A 17,886-nucleotide genomic window follows, 5' to 3' on the forward strand; every position below is an offset into this window, starting at 1 on the left:
GGTTTAAAGCCTTCCACTGAACATATAAACACAACACTACTAATTAGGAACATTTTATCAACACCAATGATTGTCAAAATGATTATGCCAGAATGCCTTTGTACTGGCCTTTTAATTTCTAATAACTTTAATAATTTTTAATTACCTGGGACTAGATTTTGTATCCAACATACTATTTCTGATTATGGTCATTGGGAAAGCCTTACAACTGGCTTCCCAGAACTTCAGTATCTACTCAGAGTTGATAAAGAGGTCCATCTAATTTCCAGATGTCTAATTCCTCTTGTTTTTCTAATATTGAACATTTTCTTTTTTAAAATTGGTACTGTCCCACTGTAAGTTACAGCGACTTGGCTGTGCATGTTTATTAATCTCTTTCCATTTTTTACCTTTACCTCTCAGCCCATCTAGGAATAGGGAATAAAACTCCATGAAATATTTCCCCAAATATGTGTAATTAAATAAGCTTGGAAACGCTGGGTTAGAAAACTCAAACGGAATTTCTAATTTGCTTATTTAGTCAAGAGATATTAAGCATCTGCATTGTGCTAGGCTTTAAGTAACCTGGATACAAAAATAAAGGAGATGAATGTCCTACTTTCATGAAACTTATATTCTGGTCAAAAGGGCAGACCATAAGCAAACAAATATATGTTTTATTTTAGGTAATAAGCCTGAGGAAAAATAAGAGAGTCAAGGGCTTGAAAGCAGTGAAGGGTGAGGGCTTTTTTTCAATAAATGTATCAGGGAAAGCCTTTTTTGAGGGGGTGAGCAAAAGAAGGAGCATTTTCAATACTTGCTTCACCCTGCAGCTTTTTTTTTTTATTGGTAATACAAAATGTGTGAACCAATATTCTACAAAACAAACTTTGAGAAGGGCCAAGCTACTCTGCTCCTCTACCTTTCCAAATCTGGGCTCTAGTAATAACACTTTTTCTTATCATACAATAGCTATTTATGTCAACTTAAACTTTTATTGTAAGCTAAGGAACGAGTTTGGCAAGATGACCTGGAATGCCAGTTTAATTTTAGAAACAATCTTTGTTAAGCATATACGATGTTTTAGACCTTTGTTAAAACTAAACTCAACTACAATCGAAGGCAGTGATGACAGCACCAGAACTAAGTGCTGGCCCAGAGGAGAAAGGGATTAGCTTGGCCTTGGGGATTCATGGGCATCTCCATGGGTTCTTGTGAAAGCTAAATTGGTGCCTAAAAGACGTATGAATGTAGTAGAGTTGAAGGAGGCGGGTAATCCACGCAGGAGAAGGAAAGAACAGCATGAAGAAAGGTATTAGGAAAAATGAAAGGACATATGCAGAGGATTGTGAATAATCCAAACTGAATAGACACTAGAGTGAAAAGAAAGATGAGGGAATAAGGTAGGAAAAGCTGATGGATCCTGAAATGGCAGAGGCCCCGAAATTCTAGGTAATTTTAAAATTACTCTGTATGTAGTGGGGAGAGAGATGATCATTTCTGAACTTTAGGAAACTACTCTTTGATGGGAATGTGGAAAGTAGATTGGAAGATAAAGGACTAGAGAAAAGGGAATTAAGTGACTACTGCAGTGGTCCCGGTGAAAAGTCATAAAGGTCTGGAGAAAAGCAAGAGGAGGAAATGAACAAAAGGCCATGTATTAAAGATGGGAGTGAGTGAATTAGCATCTTAGAGAGGTCACCTTACAAGGATTATAGACAGAGGTAGCAATTAAAAACTCCAAGAATGAGGAGACAGTATTTTATCTCATATACATTTTTTTCTTTCTTTTCTCTCTCTCTCTCTCTCTCTCTCTCTCTCTCTCTCTCTCTCTCTCTCTCTCTCTCTCTCTCTCTCTCTCTCTCTCTCTCTCTCTTTTATAACTACACTGAAACAGATAATCAGACTGGGTCTAACAGAGCCATCATTTCTGACACTTGCAACGATTCTCTGCAATAATGCTTGAAATGACTGTGTTGTTTGTCAAGAAGATGGCTATCAGGGAGAGTACAAAATATCACTTGGAGTCAACAGTGGTAATTTCCTCAGAGTTAACTTTTTGGATAAAAACAAAGAGTGTTTCAGTAGTTTTATTCTAGTAGAGCCAAGAGAATTCTAAGGGCACCACAGTTTTTTTCTATCCATTTGGTTTGTGCTTTGTTGCACATCAGTCAGAAATGACATTTTGTATCGACTATTCTGTTCAATTGTATAAGACACAAAGACACAGAGCTTGGAAAAAGGGTATTTTTTTCCTGACTTTTTAGTTTAGGCTTCTGCTAAATTGCTTAAAGCTTTTCTTCAACTCAGACTGTTAAAGTTCGAAGGCACCCTTAGAGATCACCTGGTTCAACCCCTTGGCTTTTCAGATGAGAAAGCAGAGGCCTCCAGAGAAGGACCAAGATCTCATTAGTAGTCCGTGGGGTATAGAGTAGAGATTATGTGCAGAACAATTAGATTAATGATACTCTTTAGCTCCCACAAAATAAAGCAGCATCTCTCCTCTCATGCCCCATCTGGAACAGAGAGGAAAGAGTTGGTTTCTTACTTTGCAGGTTTTATATATTATGAGACATTCCTGTGAAGAAATACTCCCAGGGATTGTAAGGGAGCAGAGGCAGAGATAGCATAGATATGAAACAAGACCTCTCTATTCCCCAGCAATCCCCATGGTATTTTCATTTCTTTTCCTAGATAATTATAGTATGAAATTATCCTTTCTGAACCTGCCACTGTGGCTGCTATTGCACCAACTTATAAGCCACTAAGAATTCCAGGATACAGAAGAAAGAAAATTAACACTCATTCAAAAGCATCAAGTAAATTCATAAAAAGTCCATCTTAAAAGTTACTATGTATTAAGCACTGACTATTTCACAAATGCTGATCACTTCACCCCACTGGTCACCTTTAGCTTTCATACCACTCCTGTGAGGTAGGTACAAAGATCCATTCTGCAAATTGGAAAACTCAGAGATATTAGGTACTATGTCCAAACTCTCACTGGTAATATGAGGTAGAGATAGAATTTGAATCCAGTTCCTTCTGACACCTAAGTCTGTGCTCTTAACAACTGTGCTATACTTTTTTTCTACATTCTCCATTGCACGAGAAACTCTGTAGATTATAGTACTTGCACACATGGCCTTACAGAATATGTAGGACAGCTCAACACTCAGAATAATTAGAGAGTAATAGGTGGTATTCTCTGTAAATGACATACATGTTCTGAACCTAAAGAGTTATCAGAGTGGGCTTAGGCTTAGGGTGACTTGTGATAGCCCCAGTTCATACCTATTGTCCCAGCAGGATTTACATAGAAGGATGGAAGAAGGGCATCTGGTGAAAGACGACAGCATTAAAAAAGAGAGAAAAAGAAATAAAGAGAGGCAAGCATTTGTGGTGTTTGTTATGTTTGTGTTACATGTTTGCTACATGAGTTGGCAGGGGCAGGTATTTATGTGAACTAAGGGCAAAAGATATATGGGGGAGAGAAACAGAGAGGTGTGGTCTGATAAAGGGATGAGCAGATGAGATGGGTAACCAGTAGAGGCAAAAGGACCTTGAGAGCTGGCAAAGAAAAGCCACTGCAAGATCATAGGATTATACATGATATACTTGGATTTAAAATATTAGCGTGAACATACTGTGCATGGTAGATTGAAGCAGAGCAGTTGGAAGCAGAAAAGCCAGTGAGATTATTGCAAAGAATATTGAAATAATCAAGACGTGAGCCAAACAAAACAGGATCAGGGTGGCAGAGAGAACATATCAATATCAAAGGACACATCGAAGGGGAAGAAATGGCAGAATTTTGTGCAACAGACAAGTAATTAAGACTTACATCATTGTTTACAATTACATTGTCAACAACTTTGAGATGCTATCACCATGGGCAGTGAAAGAATAAGAGGAGCTGGTTTACTGCACTCATGAAGTTTTGGAAGTACCAGCAAACCAAAATTATAGCACGTTACCAGAAAGTTGTTTATAGTAATTTAAAAAAACGTAATGGAAGAATGCTACCATCATATAGCACAGAAAACATAGACAATCTGACCTGTTATATGTATTTTAGTTTCAGCAAAACATCATGTCATAATATATGAATTATGCTAACTGAGATTTTGTTGGTTTTGTTCTATGTAAATTTGTACATTTGTTTTGGCTTATAGTTGCATGAAAACTAAAGACATAGGAAGTTTATGTCTGGTTTTATGTTTGTATATCTATAGGAAACATGATAACTTATGCCTGAAGGAAGTTATGTGATAATTACTTTTTCTTAAAGAGGTCTATTCATAACTTGAGTTGAGAAATAGAAATCTAATACAAATAAGGTTGTTTTTATACTACTGGCTTTGACAAGCTAGTAGCTATCTGTGATCTATGACTGTGTATGTTAAGTGGACTGGTGGTTTAGAAATAAAACTGTAAAGGGATAGGAAGAAAATAGATTAGAAAAGCAACAACAGTAAGTAGTTGTGACTGCATCAAGAAGTGTATGTTGTGTAAGTCAAATTCTGAAGGATGAAAAAAGAATGAAGAAATATAAGACATAAACCTAACCATATAATCTACGATTGGTACTCAAGACTTGGTACAATAGATGTACTTGGCTAAAATGTGAGTTTTGTCAGTATGTGGTGGGCACTAAATATATTTCTTTCCAGAAAGATGAATATATGAATAAGCAGAAATTCATTTTGTGACAAAATTAATAAATGGTAATTTGTAAGATATATTGAAATACAAAGTACCAAGAAATATGAAAGGCAATTCAGACACCATAACTCATTACTCAAAATCACAAAACAATCAGCTAAAGCCCTATGTTCATATTCACATAAAATACCACTGATATTGGAAGCTGATTTTATGACTTTTCATCAGGTGATGAATTACTGTCATTAGACTCCTGCATCACATGGCTCAAATAGTTTTATTTTTCAATTCATTTTTTCTAAATACAAGCAAATAATTCACTGAAAACTGCTGCCAAAAAGTTGGCTAGGGGATAGGGAAGAATTGACTTAGTACAAATGAGATTCCAAACTTAATCTAATCGGTATCTAAAACTTGCTTATGTAGAAATCTGTAGCTAAAATTTACCAGGTTTCTTATCCTTTTGTTTTAGGGGATTGTAACCAAAAGGATGCCATTCTGGTGAAAGAAGAATTAGCTGTCTCTCTCATTACTTTAACATTTTTCTAATAAGAACTATTTCAATGAAATGAATAATTAAAAACAAAAAATAATTAGCTAGTGAATTCTTATAATTCTACAAATATCAGGTTTTTAGAGATTTTCAGAAGATAGCACTGTACATGGCACATAGCAATTCTATATATATTATGGGATTCTCAACTCCATGGTATACAGGCTTACAGTGTAGTGCTTATTTACTGAGGACTCAGACAATCCTAGGTCTGAATCAGGCTTATTCTCTTCCTACCTGTGTTATTTAGACGAGCTATACTTTGGTTAATATTTAAAATAGGGATAATATAATCATTCATTAGATTAATGTGAAAGTTAAATTTGTATACACACAAAAAATCATGAACAGAATCTTTACCATGCCTAGCATATGTTAAATACCATCATCTCTTGGTACCTACAGTGTGGTGGATTGGCTCCAGGATGGACCACCATGGATAATAAAATCCGGAGATGCTCATGTCCCTTACAGCTGGCCCTCTATGTCCACAGATGCAACCAACCACAGATACAACCAACCACCCATCGTCTGAGGAGGATCCCATAGATTTAATTATATACACATAATTATTAAAGAGATTATCTGCAGAATAAATTATTAACATGCATAATGATTTCTTTCTTTCTTTTTTTTTTTTTTTGAGACGGAGTCTGGCTCTGTCGCCCAGGCTGGAGTGCGGTGGCCGGATCTCAGCTCACTGCAAGCTCCGCCTCACAGGTTTACACCATTCTCCTGCCTCCGCCTCCCAAGTAGCTGGGACTACAGGCGCCCGCCTCGTCGCCCGGCTAGTTTTTTGTATTCTTTTTTTTTTTTTTTTTTTTAATTTAAGTTCTAGGGTACATGTGCATAACGTGCAGGTTTGTTACATATGTATATTTGTGCCATGTTGGTGTGCTGCACCCATCAACTCGTCAGCACCCATCAATTCATCATTTGTATCATGTATAACTCCCCAATGCAATCCCTCCCCCCTCCCCCCTCCCCATGATAGGCCCCAGTGTGTGATGTTCCCCTTCCCGAGTCCAAGTGATCTCATTGTTCAGTTCCCACCTATGAGTGAGAACATGTGGTGTTTGGTTTCCTCTTCTTGTGATAGTTTGCTAAGAATGATGGTTTCCAGCTGCACTGAATCCCTGAATAGACCAATAGCAGGCTCTGAAATTGAGGCAACTATTAATAGCCTACCCACCAAAAAAAGTCCAGGACCAGATGGATTCACAGCTGAATTCTACCAGAGGTACAAGGAGGAGCTGGTACCATTCCTTCTGAAACTATTCCAATCAATAGAAAAAGAGGGAATCCTCCCTAACTCATTTTATGAGGCCAACATCATCCTGATACCAAAGCCTGGCAGAGACACAACAAAAAAAGAGAATTTTAGACCAATATCCCTGATGAACATCGATGCAAAAATCCTCAATAAAATACTGACAAACCGGATTCAGCAGCACATCAAAAAGCTTATCCACCATGATCAAGTGGGCTTCATCCCTGGAATGCAAGGCTGGTTCAACATTCGCAAATCAATAAACGTAATCCAGCATATAAACAGAACCAAAGTCAAGAACCACATGATTATCTCAATAGATGCAGAAAAGGCTTTTGACAAAATTCAGCCGCCCTTCATGCTAAAAACGCTCAATAATTTCGGTATTGATGGAACGTACCTCAAAATAATAAGAGCTATTTATGACAAACCCACAACTAATATCATACTGAATGGGCAAAAACTGGAAAAATTCCCTTTGAAAACTGGTACAAGACAGGGATGCCCTCTCTCACTACTCCTATTCAACATAGTGTTGGAAGTTCTGGCTAGGGCAATCAGGCAAGAGAAAGAAATTAAGGGTATTCAGTTAGGAAAAGAAGAAGTCAAATTGTCCCTGTTTGCAGATGACATGATTGTATATTTAGAAAACCCCATTGTCTCAGCCCAAAGTCTCCTTAAGCTGATAAGCAACTTCAGCAAAGTCTCAGGATACAAAATTAATGTGCAAAAATCACAAGCATTCTTATACACCAGTAACAGACAAGCAGAGAGCCAAATCAGGAATGAACTTCCATTCACAATTGCTTCAAAGAGAATAAAATACCTAGGAATCCAACTTACAAGGGATGTAAAGGACCTCTTCAAGGAGAACTACAAACCACTGCTCAGTGAAATAAAAGAGGACACTAACAAATGGAAGAACATACCATGCTCATGGATAGGAAGAATCAATATCGTGAAAATGGCCATACTGCCCAAGGTTATTTATAGATTCAATGCCATCCCCACCAAGCTACCAATGAGTTTCTTCACAGAATTGGAAAAAAACGGCTTTAAAGTTCATATGGAACCAAAAAAGAGCCCGCATTGCCAAGACAATCCTAAGTCAAAAGGACAAAGCTGGAGGCGTCACGCTACCTGACTTCAAACTATACTACAAGGCTACAGTAACCAAAACAGCATGGTACTGGTACCAAAACAGAGCTATAGACCAATGGAACAGAACAGAGTCCTCAGAAATAATACCACACATCTACAGCCATCTGATCTTTGACAAACCTGAGAGAAACAAGAAATGGGGAAAGGATTCCCTATTTAATAAATGGTGCTGGGAAAATTGGCTAGCCATAAGTAGAAAGCTGAAACTGGATCCTTTCCTTACTCCTTATACAAAGATGAATTCAAGATGGATTAGAGACTTAAATGTTAGACCTAATACCATAAAAACCCTAGAAGAAAATCTAGGTAGTACCATTCAGGACATAGGCATGGGCAAGGACTTCATGTCTAAAACACCAAAAGCAACGGCAGCAAAAGCCATAATTGACAAATGGGATCTCATTAAACTAAAGAGCTTCTGCACAGCAAAGGAAACTACCATCAGAGTGAACAGGCCACCTACAGAATGGGAGAAAATTTTTGCAACCTACTCATCTGACAAAGGGCTAATATCCAGAATCTACAAAGAACTCAAACAAATATACAAGAAAAAAACAAACAACCCCATCAAAAAGTGGGCAAAGGATATGAACAGACACTTCTCAAAAGAAGACATTCATACAGCCAACAGACACATGAAAAAATGCTCATCATCACTCGCCATCAGAGAAATGCAAATCAAAACCACAATGAGATACCATCTCACACCAGTTAGAATGGCAATCATTAAAAAATCAGGAAACAACAGTTGTTGGAGAGGATGTGGAGAAATAGCAACACTTTTACACTGTTGGTGGGATTGTAAACTAGTTCAACCATTATGGAAAACAGTATGGCAATTCCTCAAGGATCTAGAACTAGATGTACCATATGACCCAGCCATCCCACTACTGGGTATATACCCAAAGGATTATAAATTATTCTACTACAAAGACACATGCACACGTATGTTTATTGCAGCACTATTCACAATAGCAAAGACTTGGAATCAACCCAAATGTCCATCTGTGACAGACTGGATTAAGAAAATGTGGCACATATACACCATGCAATACTATGCAGTTTTTTGTATTCTTTAGTAGAGACGGGGTTTCACCGTATTAGCCAGGATGGTCTCGATCTCCTGACCTTTTGATCCGCCCGTCTCGGCCTCCCAAAGTGCTGGGATTACAGGCTTGAGCCACCGCGCCCGGCCGCATAATGATTTCTAAAGAGAAATGTTGTTGCTCTTTTATTATTAAACTATTTATTTCCTAGGAATTATTTAAAATTTCTCTAGAATTTGCTACCTTATTGAGTATAATACATGTTCTTCTGTGTTGAGATATGTAAACTAGAGAAATTGCATATTTGTATAAGTAAATATATATAGGTTTCTCTCTTCTCCTTCTACTCCTACACAAACAAGCATATATTTATAAAATAACATTAATCCTCAAAAAGATACTACAGCCAAGAATACGTTGAATACTTTCATTAAACATTGTTTTGAACATAATGGCATTACTTTACTGGCTAAAATTAATAGTGCTTAAATTGCCTAGTTTTCTAAGACAGGCTTTCCTATATAGTATTCTATGAGTATTGTTATAGAATAAAATAGATGCTGGGTTAACAACAGCATCTATTATGGTAGATTATTTATGGTAGAGTTTTCCTAAGACTTTAATATATAAATGAGATTTCTGGGAGCCAGCACCATGCTATTTCTTGGACTTGGGTAGTGGTTTCACAGGTTTTTGCTTTACAATTATGTTGAAATATACATCTATTTTTTATTCATTTTACCATAAATACATAAAAAATGTCTTAATGTATGTTTTGATATTCTATGGCAAAATAGATTATAATTTTCTTTTGACGCACATATTTAACATCTGTGTTGCTCTACAAGGTGTGTTGCTTTAAAAGACGTTTAAAGCCACCAACTAATTAGAAAGTAAACCATTTACCTAAATTGATATCCACTTACCAAGATCGTGATGGCTCACAAGCTAAGTAGAAAATTAATTCAGATATCATTTTGTTTTGATTTGTAACCTAAATAAATGTTTCCATTTTCTTTTCACTTGGTAAAGGATGAAATCTAGGGTTCTCCTAAAAATCTGTGGGTCCAGAACCTATCATTACAAGAAAGCAATGTGGATTCTTTATAATTACAAGCAAAGGTAATAACACTTCTCATCTCATTTTTCTTTGATGGTTTTACTTTGCAAAAAGTATAAAATGACACATTAGACTGAAATAAAATGTTCTGACTTCCTTAGAACCAACAGGTCTTTTTTGATCAAGAATAGACTATTTTTATCAGACTACCATTATATTTAAATACCTTTCAACTATTTTACAAAAAGACCTCACAAATTGTCCAAATATTTATACCTTTAATAACTTTAAATACTAAATGTCTTATAAATTAGATAATGAAAATTAAAGATTGGATATAGAATAAATTATTAACATGCATAATGATTTCTAAAGAGAAATGCTATTGCTCTTTTTATTAAACTAGCTTATTTATTCCCTAAGAATTATTTAAACTTTGCCCCAAAATTGCTACCTGACTACTGAAGTATAACCCATATTCTTCTGTGTTAATATAAACCTTTTTTTATTCTTTAGATTTCTAAAAAACATGACATCAATTTTGCTGTGCTAAATAAGTATTGTATATTACACTTTTGGAAACACTTAAAGACATAAAACATTTCCAACAGACAAGACATGCACAAATAACTGATTTCCCCCAGATTTTTCTATAAATTATATAGTCATTTTAGAGCTTTTTAACAAGAACTCTGTTGATGAGATTTAACACAGTTATTGGGGAAAAAAGGCTCCTTTTAAGGAAAAGTATTAAAAATGATGGGATTTGGCAAATGGGAACCATACTTATGCAAAGGACACATTGGGGAAGTGGGTTCTGGGCTTGGTGCTCTCACTGACTAGTGGTGTGTACTTAAACTTGACTTACTAAAATGTTATTTGGGAGAATTGGCCTAGGTACTCTCTCTAAGCCTAAAGTCTATTCTACTTCAGCAATTCTATATTTGCTTGTCGAATTCTACCTCTTAATTTCTAACTAACTCTTCATTCATCATGTACCAGGCACTGTACGAGATGCTGGAAAGATAAAGTTCCAGGCTTCAGGGCTCAAAGACTAAGGGGGGAAATGATACCCAAATCGATACCCAAATCAATATTAAAACATCAATCTCATGATGAACGTCTGTACAGTGACATTCAAGCATAGACAAAGGAACAATGAACCATCACAGAAGAGGTATTGTCTGGGAGAGACTTCACAGAGATGAGGGAGTTTATTAGGCAGAGAAGGGGAAAGGACAGGGCCAACAGGGACCACGTGTGAAAAAGACAGTGAGTTCAAGGACCTGGAGGGTTGCCCGGGAGGACAAAAAATTGTGGAGAAGGGAAAGGAGAGGGAGGTGGTTAGAACCGTGTGACAGGCCACTGAACTGTTCTTAAGCAGCTGGTGCACAGATTAGATGTGTATTTTGAAATAGAAATTTGGAAAGCTAACACAAAGGCTTCCAGAAGGCAATCAGGGGAGTGAACCTGAAGAGAGATGGTGGTGAGGCTGGATCTACCAAAAACATTAAGTGGATGACAGCATTGTATCATTAACAGAAAGGAAACATGTATTTTATAAACACTGGTGATATTGATGCCAGTGTCATTGTTTTGCTGGGAAAAATTGTCATCCTGACTTATGTTCTAGTTCCCAAGGATGGCTACTACGTTTCCACATACAGAAAAGTTAAAATTGTACCTGTAGTCATGGCCCACCTTCTCAGAAAATACTGTAGATATGCTGGAGTGTTTCACTCAAAATTAACCTGAATCTCCCAATTTTTGTCCAAGAAACCATGAACGATAACCTAGACTTAGAAAATTGTGGGAGGGTAGTGAGGTGCTAATTGCTAACCTCTACCAGAGAGCAAGAATGTTACAATAAGAACCCTAATTCAGGTCTTCCTTGATTTCTTGGGCTGATTTTTATTGGTAACATAGACTGCAGTGACCATTCTCTAATCCAGGCCTAATCTGTTCGCACTTGAATATATTATTCTTGCTCACAAAATATAACTTAGTGTTTTAGAATAAAATAGGACAGCTAAAGGAATCAGTTTGTTTTCTTAAAAGCCCAAATGGTTTTAGGCAATTCTTAGGACACTGGGGAGATCTACTCTGTTTCTTATTTTATAATTCTAATCAACCCTCACCTTCATGTATTTTCTTTGGATAACACTGCTGTTTTATACATTAACTTGGAAACTTTTGAAGGAAATATTTGTATACAGGTCATTTGAAAAATTATGTGATCATGCTATATGCTGCTCTGTCAACCTCTAATAAGTATAAAGTAAAATAAAACGTGGCTGGCTGCCCCATGCTCAATGCAACAATATGCCCAACCACAACACACTATATTTTTCTTTTTTCTTTTTGTTTTACCTGTTTCTGAAGAAGTGAGTGACGTTAGCATCTGGAAACACCACTACTGTATCTGAACACTTTTATATGCATGTATGAGATAATCACTGCTGCAAGTTCATTACAGCTTCATTTCAAGTTCCACCTGGGAATTAATTAAACTTAAATTGAGACTGAAATAGGTTTTGTTATCCTTATTGTGCTGTTTAGAAAAAGATGCTTCATGGTGATAGGGAGAATGATTGTCATTGGCGCTGAAAACAGCATTTCAGATAGTTCATCACACACACACACACACACACACACACACACACACACACAAATAATAATAATATAAAAGTGAGATAATTCCAAAGATAGTCCAGAGGGTCCCATTTTTTTTTCTTGTGAACTGACTTAATTGTGGGTATCTGATTGACTGGACTGTGGATCTACAACACTTATTTTAATATTTTCCAATCAATTGCTAATACTTGTGCTGTGATTATAGAAGACTGGATAGTCACAAAAGATTCCTATATCATGCTTAAATACATCCACTGACAGCTAATGGCATTGTGGGGCATTGAGTATTTGGGAGATGGAGATAACAATACATGCAAGGGGCAGTTAATCTTTATTATGTACTGTCTGTAAGAGCAGAATAGATGAAGGTCTCTATATCTGTGTTAACTTATTCAAAATGATGTGTTCCACTCAGCCTGTGTGGCTTCTTTAAAATCAGTCAATTTCAACTATAATCACTCACTAAAGATTGCCTACTAAGAGATAAGAGTGGCTAGGTATGTACATGTGTATATGTGTGTGTGTGTATGTTAGACTCCACTTACTAGTTTGAAACTTCAAGATTCTTGATGTTAACTCACTATTTTAATCATTTTTGGGGGACCTACTTTGTGCATTTATAATTCCAAAGTAATACTAACTATGGAACTAACTGATTGGCATGGAGAAAATAACCAAGAATACCCTTTTCAACAGTGTGGTACATTAAGGTTTGATGGTTAAATAAGCCACTGTTAATACTGATAATCACTGATTTCTAAAAAGTACCACCTAAAAAGAGATGAAACACTGTACTCATTCTTGTCATTTATAGTGATTCACATAGATAATTTTCATTAAATTCTTAAAAATACTACAAAAATGAAATTAAGCTGATGTTTGAGTTAACTCAAAGGACTTTGATAGCTATGTCATATCCTAGCTCATCAGGATAAGTAATCATAAAGTGGTTAAAACTTAAGTGTTTTAAGTAGCATTTGTTCAACATTGTATAATCTTATTTTTCTAAATGTTTATTTTTCTACAGAAAATTGTTTTCATGGAATATTAAAAGGATCCTGTAACACAGCAGTCCCCAAAATTTTGGCACCAGGAACGGGTTTCATGGAAGACTATTTTTCCACTGACCTGGTGGTGGGGGCGATGGTTTATGGATGATTCAAGTGTATTACATTTATTGTGTACTTTATTTCTATTATTACATTGTAATATATAATAAAATAATTATACAACTCACCATAATGTAGAATCAGTGGCAGCCCTGAGCTTGTTTTCCTGCAACTAGATGGTCACATCTGGGGGTGATGGGAGACAGTGACAGATCATCAGGCATTAGATTTTCATAAGGAGCACACAGTCTAGATCCCTTGCATGTGCAGTTCATAATAGGGTTTGAAATCCTATGAGAATCTAATGTCTGTGCTGATCTGATGGGAGGCAGAGCTCAGATGGTGGCTGTAAACACAGATGAAGCTTTGCTGGCTCGCCCACCACTCACCTCCTGCTGTGCAATCTGGTTCTTAACAAGCCACAGACCTGATACCAGGGGGTTGGGAACCCCTGCTTTAACCAAACCAAGACAGCAAAAACAAAAGAAATTAGTATTTAAATAGGCTGAGTCTGAAATATTTTCTTTTATGTGAGAGGCTTGAACTTTCTAAACATTGCTACCTTAAATAAATCTGACTTTAAAAGGAATTCAAGCTATAGAAGATAAAATATTCAGTTGTCTCCCTTTTCTGAAAGTTAAACCTTCAGGGAAACCTTTGATTAGGGAATTAGGCACACTGGTTTATGCAACAGAGGCTATATAAATATAAGAAGGTGTTGTGGTACCTGGAAACATTTAATCTCACTAACGAACTAAGTGATAGGAACGTGAAGAAAGTCAACCTCAGGGACTTTTGATTCCCAGAACAGCATAAGATTCAGGCCCCAGAAAGAAGCTACTTCTCAGATGTTTTGGTTGGTAACAAAGTGCCAAAAATATCTGGAAGCAGCTAAGCCTAAAAACGCACACATATTTTACAAGGAAATGAACAGCCTCAAGTGCTAAAATGGAAAAATCTAAATCTGCAAAGTGTTGGTAACATTAATACTTGATGTCCATGGTGATAATAGGGTACATTCATTAACTTGGAGGTCTACTGTCCTCTAGTTGCCTTTGGGAATCTGAATAACACTGGTGACAAGAGTAAATTAAGGAGACACTAACTTTGAGCTGCATTTTACAACTCAAATATACCTTGTCTCTTGTCATGGTTGCTTGGGAACTCTGGAGGCTCTGATCAGAGAGTTTTGACCCTTCATCTGCAATCCACACATGGTTGAGAGGTCATTTGTGCTAAATGTTAAGGAGACACATTTTCTTTTAAATTTTAGAGTATGGTACTGTTTGTGATTACAGAGTACTCATATTCCAGAAAGACAGGCACCATTGAAGTAATTACATTGGGAAAAGATGGGAACATATAAACATCTCATCACACAAATCAAAAATTAGGAAACACAGTATAGCACATTTCACATGATCTTTTGTAACAATACATATTCCATTTTAATAGGATGTTAAAAATCACTCATAAGCCTTCCCTTTCTGCAGTATTTTATCTGTTTATTTCACTCTAAAGTTACAGAAACCTAACCTATAATCAAGTTCTTTATTGGCTGCCTCTTAACATAGTTTTTGTTATTCTTCCTCCTCAGTATTGGTTAGTGATGGAATGTGAGAAAAAAGCAAACCTAGGGGTGTGCCCAAGATGGCCGAATAGGAACAGCTCCAGGTTCCAGCTCCCAGCGTGAGTGACACAGAAGACAAGTGATTTCTGCATTTTCAACTGAGGTACCAGGTTCATCTCACTGGGAAGTGCCAGACAATCAGTGCTGGTCAGCTGGTGCAGCCCGACCAGCGAGAGCTGAAGCAGGACAAGGCATCGCCTCACCTGGGAAGCGCAAGGGTGAAGGGAATCCCTTTTCCTAGCCAAAGGAAACTGAGACACACAACACCTGGAAAATCGGGTAACTCCCACCCTAATACTGCACTTTGCCAAGGGTCTTAGCAAACGGCATACCAGGAAATTATATCCCACACCTGGCCTGGAGGGTCCCACACCCATGGAGCCTCCCTCATTGCTAGCACAGCAGTCTGAGATTTAACTGCAAGGCTGCAGGGAGGCTAGGGGAGGGGCACCCACCATTGCTGAGGCTTAAGTAGGTAAACAAAGCCGCCAGGAAGCTCGAACTGGGTGGAGCCCACTGCAGCTCAAGGAGGCCTGCCTGCCTCTGTAGACTCCTCCTCTGGGGACAGGGCATAGCTAAACAAAAAGCAGCAGAAACCTCGGTAGAGGTAAATGCCCCAGTCTGATAGCTTTGAAGAGAGAAGTGGATCTCCCAGCATGGAGGTTGAGATCTGAGAATGGGCAGACTGCCTGCTCAAGTGGGTCCCTAACCTCTGAGTAGCCTAACTGGGAGACATCCCCCACTACATGCAGACCTACACCTCACACCTCACACGGTGGGGTACACCCCTGAGACAAAGCTTCCAGAGCAAGAATCAGACAGCAACACTTGCTGTTCAGCAATATTCTATCTTCTGCAGCCTCTGCTGCTGATACCCAGGCAAACAGGGTCTGGAGTGAACCTCAAGCAAACCCCAACAGACCTACAGCTGAGGGTCCTGTTAGAAGGAAAACTAATAAACAGGACACCCACACCAAAACCCCGTCAGTACATCACCATCATCAAAGACCAAAGGCAGATAAAACCACAAAGATGGGGAAAAAGCAGTGCAGAAAAGCTGGAAATTCAAAAAATCAGAGCGCATCACCCCCTCCAAAGGAACGCAGCTCATTGCCAGCAATGGAACAAAGCTGGATGGAAAATGACTTTGAGGAGTTGAGAGAAGAAGGCTTCAGTCAATCAAACTTCTCAGAACTAAAGGAGAACTACGTAACCAGTACAAAGAAACTAAAAACCTTGAAAAAAGAATGGATGAATGGATAACCAGAATAATCAATGCAGAGACGTTAAAAGAACTGATAGAGATGAAAATCATAACACGAGAACTACATGACAAATGCACAAGCTTCAGTAACTGACTCGATCAACTGGAAGAAAGAGTATCAGTGATTGAAGATCAAATGGATGAAATGAAGTGAGAAGAGAAGTGTGGAGAAAAAAGAGTAAAAAATAAATGAACAAAGCCTCCAAGAAGTATGGGATTACGTGAAAAGACCAAATCTACGTCTGATTGGTGTGCCTGAAAATGACGGGGAAAATGGAACCAAGCTGGAAAACACTCTGCAAGATATCATCCAGGAGAACTTCCCCAACCTAGTAAGGCAGGCCAACATTCAAATTCAGGAAATACAGAGAACGCCACAGAGATACTCCTCGAGAAGAGCAACTCCAAGACACATAATTGTCAGATTCACCAAAGTTGAAATGAAGGAAAAAATGTTAAGGGCAGCCAGAGAGAAAGGTCGGGTTACATACAAAGGGAAGCCCATCAGACTAACAGCAGATCTCTCGGCAGAAACTCTCCAAGCCAGAAGAGAGTGGGGGCCAATATTCAACATTCTTAAAGAAAAGACTTTTCAACACAGAATTTCATATTCAGCCAAACTAAGTTTCATAAGTGAAGGAGAAATAAAAACCTGTACAGAGAAGCAAATGCTTAGAGATTTTGTCACCACCAGGCCTGCCCTACAAGAGATCCTGAAAGAAGCACTAAACATGGAAAGGAACAACAGGTACCAGCCATTGCAAAAACATGTCAAAATGTAAAGTCCGTCGATGCTAGGAAGAAACTGCATCAACTAACGAGCAAAATAACCAGCTAATATCATAATGACAGGATCAAGTTCACACATAACAATATTAACCTTAAATGTAAATGGACTAAATGGTCCAATTAAAAGACACAGACTGGCAAATTGTATAAAGAGTCAAGACCCATCAGTTTTCTGTATTCAGGAGACCGATCTCACATGCAGAGACACATATAGGCTCAAAATAAAGGGATGGAGGAAGATCTACCAAGCAAATGGGGAAAAAAAAAAAAAAAAGGATTGCAATCCTAGTCTCTGATGAAACAGACTTTAAGCCTTCAAAGATCAAAAGAGACAAAGAAGGCCATTACATAATGGTAAAGGGATCAATTCAACAGGAAGAGCTAACTATCTAAATATATATGCACCCAATATAGGAGCACCCAGATTCATACAGCAAGTCTTTAGAGACTTACAAAGAGACTTAGACTCCCATACAATAATAATGGGAGACTTTAACACCTCAGTGTCAACCTTAGACAGATCAACGAGACAGAAAGTTAACATGGATATCCAGGAATTGAACTCAACTCTGCACCAAGCGGACCTAATAGACATCTACAGAACTCTTCACCCCAAATCAACAGAATATACATTCTTCTCAGCACCACAGCACACTTATTCCAAAATTGACCACATAGTTGGAAGTAAAGCACTCCTCAGCAAATGTAAAAGAACAGAAATTATAA

At 37.6% G+C, this 17,886-nt stretch overlaps 1 protein-coding gene across 4 annotated transcripts in view; it reads right to left on the reverse strand.

Annotated features, from left to right (window-relative positions):
* INPP4B (inositol polyphosphate-4-phosphatase type II B) overlaps nucleotides 1–17,886 on the reverse strand; it is an 855,326-nt gene that overhangs the window by 23,903 nt on the left and 813,537 nt on the right. The window contains exon 26 of one of the 4 annotated variants that reach the window (XM_030917317.1): nucleotides 13,606–13,663. The exons of the other annotated variants lie outside the window; for them this stretch is intronic. Coding sequence (XP_030773177.1) covers nucleotides 13,618–13,663 — 46 coding nt within the window. The 3' untranslated portion in view covers nucleotides 13,606–13,617. The remainder of the gene's footprint in view (nucleotides 1–13,605; nucleotides 13,664–17,886) is intronic. 4 annotated transcript variants of the gene reach the window in all.

The sequence above is a fragment of the Rhinopithecus roxellana genome, chromosome 2 (assembly GCF_007565055.1).
Source record: "Rhinopithecus roxellana isolate Shanxi Qingling chromosome 2, ASM756505v1, whole genome shotgun sequence".
NCBI lineage: Eukaryota > Metazoa > Chordata > Mammalia > Primates > Cercopithecidae > Rhinopithecus > Rhinopithecus roxellana.